General features: G+C 66.4%; 1 protein-coding gene and 1 long non-coding RNA gene across 2 annotated transcripts; both read left to right on the top strand.

Annotated features, from left to right (window-relative positions):
- On the top strand, positions 1-1023 carry LOC102374584. Its single transcript, XR_324644.2, has 3 exons — positions 1-46; positions 265-372; positions 579-1023. It is a non-coding gene; the product is annotated as an uncharacterized LOC102374584 (long non-coding RNA).
- Positions 1024-1921: 898 nt separating this feature from the next.
- LOC102384795 (tyrosine-protein phosphatase non-receptor type substrate 1-like) lies at positions 1922-5045 on the top strand. The gene is made up of 4 exons (XM_025212189.1): positions 1922-2285; positions 3398-3740; positions 3855-4498; positions 4918-5045. Exons 1-4 carry the CDS (start codon positions 2219-2221, stop codon positions 5043-5045), a joined length of 1182 nt encoding a protein of 393 aa, XP_025067974.1. The 5' UTR covers positions 1922-2218.
- Positions 5046-5495: the final 450 nt, after the last annotated feature.

The following is a 5495-nucleotide window of genomic DNA, read 5'->3' as shown; positions in this document are numbered from 1 at the left end:
GCAGTCACCGCGACGAGCAACAAGATGGAGGTGGAGCCGCAGGCAGGTGCGTGCCCCGGCACAGCAGACAAAGCAGGTCTGCTGCCCGAGGAAGACGAGCGCAGAGCCCAGGCCGTGTCCAGCTGCAGGGAGCCCGTAACGGTGCCGGGACGGATGGGGCGGGGGACCTGAGGCAGCACCTGTTGTGGGAGCTGGGCTCCTTGCACCCCTGTGCGTGACCCCGCATGGGCCCAGCCCCTGCTCATCGCACACCTTCCCACCCAGGCCAGTGTCTGCTGTCCAGCCCTGGGCTCTGGGTTGGGTACGTCCTGGAGAAGGGCCTCATCGGAGTTTTCCTCTTCTTCCTCTTCGTGCGCAGGGAGGAGCCGTGAGGTACCGGGGCTTGCCCGTGGCCTGCCCTGGGCAGCACTGCCAGAGAGGGGGGCTGAGCGGGGACACGGGCTGGTGCAGGCGGGCTTGGGGGTGCTCGGGGAGACAGGTGGGGCCAGGAGAGCGGGGTGCGGGCAGGGATGTGCTGTGTGCAGCGCGGGGGCCGTGGGGACCTGCCCCTTGCCCCACTGCATCCTTTCCCTTTGCAGCTCCTGGCTGCTTTGCCGCCTTGGCCGCTTGCAAGCTTGGAGGCAGCCTCTGCCCCAGAGGCAGGATGGAGCACGACGGTGGAGCGGTGGTGGGCTCACCAGTTGCTCCAAGCACCCCGGGCGTCTGACGGGATCGGGCAGGGGCTCCGGACCTGGCTGCAGCCCCCCCCAGCCCGCTCCCCCCAAGCTTTGCTCTGACCCAGTTCAGGGAGCCGGGTCCCTGCAAGTGCAACGCAGCCGCGTGTCAATCCCCGACCACGCCGTGAAGTGCCGCGGGGCCGTGCGCAGTGCGCCCAAGCGTCCTGCAGCCCCTGAGCTGTCCTGGGAGGACTGGGCGCTCTGCAGAGGGATGCTGTGTCACGGTCTCTGTTGGCTCCTGGCACTTCTGTTTGGAAATAAACCCTGCTAGACATGCTCGCACCTGCCCGTGTGCAGTCCTGGCCTGATTTGAACCCCTGCCTGCGCCAGGACGAAAGCTGCTGCTCCCTGCGGCAGGGGCGGGAGCGACCGTCCCAGGGCACTGCCCAGGGCCCTCATGTCCCCGCGGGTTGGACTTGTTCAGCCTGATGCTGGACGCGAAACTCCCCGGCGCAACCCGAGGGTCCAACCCCAGCCCCCAAATGGGGTCACATCAGCAGGTGACCCCACTAGACGTTAGTTTGCGCTGGGGCCAGCCGGGCCAGCCGGGGCTGCAGGAGACCCACAGAGCAAGGGGCCAAAGCCCGGCTGGAGAACAGCCCCGGCTCTGGGTGGGTCTGCGTCTCTGGCAGCGTCCTGGGCAGCACGGGCCGTGTCTGGGCCTGGCCGGCAACATCCCCCTGGGCCTGGCTGGCCAACATCCCCCTGGGCTCTTGCTGCTCGGTTGTCTGTGGGCCCTGCCGTGGGAGACCACGGTCACTGCGCTGGGAGAGGGGAGGGCTGAGGCTCCTTGCCCAACCCCGTGCTGAGCCCGTGTCCACGGGACCCCGGCGCTGCCTCCACAGCAGCAAACAGCCTCACCCCTGCACGTCCGATACCCTCGTCTCCCCAACGCTCGGAGGCCGTGAATCCAGGCAGGCGCAGCTGGGCTTGGCATCAGAGCTGGCAAGGCAAGCTGACCAGCGGTGGGCAGAGGCACAGGCAGGGAGCAAACATCCAAACAGCACTGGTTTTGCCAGGCACGGGCAAATGGGCAACGTGTGTGTTATAATTAGCGACCTGTCTGCATCTGGGCCCCCGCGGTGGTGGCAATGCTAATTGACTGGTCTAACGAATGGGGAGAAACGCCAGCCACATGTCCTTCCCGCACTGCCCCGCCTCGCTGCTCTGCGCTCACCTGAACTTCCCAGCAGAGCGTGACGCCTGAGCCTTGGTGCTCTGCCCAGAGCGGCTTCGCACGCGACAGGCCCCCGGCAGGGCCGAGCAGGGCGGAAAGGGCCAGGCCCCCATGCCGGAGCGTGCCATGCTGCACTTCAAATCGGAGAGGGAAGCTCACAGAGGAAACAGCCTTCAATTGCATTTTCCTGAAGGCAAGAAGTATCCATGCAACCCGCTTCCTCTTGCTTCAGGAAGTGGCCGCAGATAGCTTTGTGCTCCTCGGCAGCCCTGCGTAGCCCGGGGCCCGGCGGCAGCACAGCGGGGTCCCCTCCCAGACCACGGCCATGGGCACGTCGGCTCCCGGACCCGGCTGGTGTGTGCTGGTGCTGGTGCTTCTCCTGGACACCTGCGGTGAGTGCGGGACGCAGAGCCCGGCTGGGCACCGACGGAGTCGTCTGGATCCCGGCCGGCGGGATGCTCCAGCCCCGTGCGATTTTGCAAGTCCCTGGGTGTTGCTTACTCATGCTCGGGTTGCAAATGCATAGCTGCATGTGGCAGGGGCTGTCCTCTTCGGTAAAGCCTGTCCAGACCGAGCCCAGGCTGCCCGGCCCGGCTTCGGCTCCTCTGCTCCTGCTCTGTGCACGCTGCCTGCCCCGCGCCTGCACAGCGTGCACACGCCGCCCTGGGGCTGTCCGCAGGGGCCACGCCGGGACAGCATAAAGCCACGTCCGTGATACCCCTCGAAGCTGCCCCGCACCCGGTCCGGGAGGGAGCTGGGGCAGGGTGGAAACGCCGGGCCCTGCCCTGGGACTCAGCTCCGCTGGCTTGGGCTGGGCAGCGCACCCCTCACCCCGTCCTGACCTGTTCGCTGTGTCCCAGGTGTCGGGGGCCAGGAGTGGGCGGTGAGTGCATCCCTGCCAGGCCCCAGAGCAGGCAGGGGCCGCCCAGCCCAGCCCAGCCCAGCCCAGCCCAACGCCCCCGAGGCAGCCGGGATCGCAGGGACAGCGGAGGGAGCCCGTGGGGAGAGCTGCTCCGTGGGCTGTGGGCTGGTGCTGCGGCACAGGGCTCTCTTGCATGAGCAGGGGGAATCGCTGCCCACCCCCAGCTGCTGAGATGAGACGCAGGGTGCACGGGACCCGAGGGATGGTAAACCCAGGATTGGTAAGGGGTCTTTGGGGTCTGGGTGAGGCCTCCCGTTCCCAGAAAATGCCGCAGGAGCTGCTGGCCCTGCAGCCGTGGAGCGAAGAAGAGGACAGGCTGGGCCCTGCTGTCCCCAGCCAGAGGACGGTCTGCACATCCACCCACAGTGCAGCGCAGCGGGCTCTGCCGAGCTCCTGCAGGCACCGAGCCCCCGCAGCCCCGGCAGCTCTCCCTCTTCTTCACGTGCTGCTGCGTTTCCCCAGCGCTGCCCCCGACCTCCAGGCACCAGGCCAGGCTGCTCTTTGCCCTGGGGACGTGGGTGCCATGGGGCTGGGCTCAGGCTCTTGGTGACAAGTCAGCCTGAAGAGTGCTTCTCCCTGCAGCCAGCCCGTCTGCCCCATCCGTGTCCGGCCCCGCCAGCAGGGTCGAGCCGGGCAGCCCCGTGAACTTCACTTGCACGTCCAAAGGGCTCTCCCCCGGAGACATCACCGTGACCTGGCTCAAGGACGGGGCCAAGCTCCCAGCCCAACCGCTCCAGATCCTCCTCGAGAATGAGAGAGACTCCTACTGCGTGTCCAGCACCCTGGCGAGGACGCTGACGGTCGGGGACATCCGCTCCCAGCTCACCTGCCAGATCGAGCACAGCACCATGTCGGCTCCGCTGCGGGGCCTCAGCCAGGCCCTGCGGGGTGAGGCGCCGGCTGGGCCAGACCGGGCGCTCCCATCGTCGGCCAGGCTGGAGACGGTGCTCTGCCCATGGGGGCTGATGAGGGGAGCCTTGGAACGGCACCAGCCCCACTTTAAACCATGCAGGGAGGGTTTGTGAGGTTTTCACCCCAGGAAGAAAGCTGGTGAGTCTGCGCCTCCCTGCACCCCGATTCCTGCATTCACTTCAACATGTTCCCTGTCCCCGGGGTCTCTGTGGGGCAGGGTTGTGGTGTGCAAAGGGGTCTGGTGCACAGCTCTGCACCCCCGCGACACACCAGGGGCCCAGCACGAGAGGCTGCGCCTGCTCCAGAGCCCTGCTGAGACCTGGAGACAAGTCTCAGCTCTGGGGTGCAGCCCCAGCGCACACACGCACACCTACAACCTTCCCACAGTTGCTCAGGACGAGCTCCCCTGTAAGGGCTGTTTTGTTCCAGTCTCCCCCAGGCCCAGGCTGACCACCAACTACTCTGGTGCCGTCCCCGTGAACGAGATGGTGGCGTTCACCTGCAGCCTGGTGGGGTTTTACCCCAATGTGGCGAGGCTCACCTGGATGGAGAATGGGAATGAGACCGGGCCAGAGAAGTCCCCATCCCCGACGGAGAACCCGAACGGGACCTTCTCGCTGACGAGGACCCTGGAGGTGAGGGCAACCGAGCAGAGGAACCAGTCCTCGTTCACCTGCCGGGCCGTGCACGACTCCCAGCCCCCCGCCAGCGTCACCCGCGTCCTGGCAGTCACCGCGACGAGCAACAAGATGGAGGAGGACAAGAAGGAAGGTGAGTGCCTCCCAGCTGTGCTGGGGTCACTGACATTGCTCGAGCCCAAGGCCCTTACTGCCCTAGCGCTCAGAGCTCAGGGTAGGGAGTCCTGATGGGAAGCACCCAGCATTTCATGAAGCCATCCAGCATCATCCACCAGAAGACCGAGCCCGGCAAGCCCAGCATGGTTCTGGTCACAAACCAGGCTGCATCTTCCCTTGGAATGGACCCGAGCCCATGTTTCCTGCGAGCCTCAGGTTCAGCCGTGTTTGGCAGCCCGAGGTTTCCCTAGGACTCATGGGTGGTTGGTGTCCATATCCTGCATCTTCTGGATGCCAACAGCCAACCTAAGCCCCATGCAGCGTTTGAACCCAGGAGTTACAAGACCTCTGGCTTCTTTCCCTGTTTGGACCATCAAAATTCCTTTCCTTTTGCAGCTCCTGGCTGCTTTGCCGCCTTGGCCGCTTGCAAGCTTGGAGGCAGCCTCTGCCCCAGAGGCAGGATGGAGCACGACGGTGGAGCGGTGGTGGGCTCACCAGCTGCTCCAAGCACCCCGGGCATCTGACGGCATCGGGCAGGGGCTCCGGACCTGGCTGCAGCCCCCCCAGCCCGCTCCCCCCAAGCTTTGCCCTGACCCAGTTCAAGGAGCCGGGTCCCTGCAAGTGCAATGCAGCCGCGTGTCAATCCCCGAGCACGCCGTGAAGTGCCGTGGGGCTGTGCGCAGTGCGCCCAAGCGTCCTGCAGCCCCCGAGCTGTCCCGGGAGCCTGGGGGCCTGCTCCGGCTGCTCAGTCTTGCTCCCGAGGCCGGGGAGGACGGCGCTCTGCAGAGGGATGCTGTGTCACGGTCTCTGTTGGCTCCTGGCACTTCTGTTTGGAAATAAACCCTGCTAGACATGCTCGCACCTGCCCTGTGTGCAGTCCTGGCCTGATTTGAACCCCTGCCTGCGCCAGGACGAAAGCTGCTGCTCCCTGCGGCAGGGGCGGGGGGGACCCGCCCCCGGTCCCGCCCACGGCC

Source organism: Alligator sinensis, unplaced genomic scaffold (genome assembly GCF_000455745.1).
Source record: "Alligator sinensis unplaced genomic scaffold, ASM45574v1 scaffold1032_1, whole genome shotgun sequence".
In the NCBI taxonomy this organism is placed as follows: domain Eukaryota; kingdom Metazoa; phylum Chordata; order Crocodylia; family Alligatoridae; genus Alligator; species Alligator sinensis.
The sequence above is the reverse complement of the archived record's forward strand: the minus strand, read 5'-3'. Positions and strand labels throughout refer to the sequence as shown.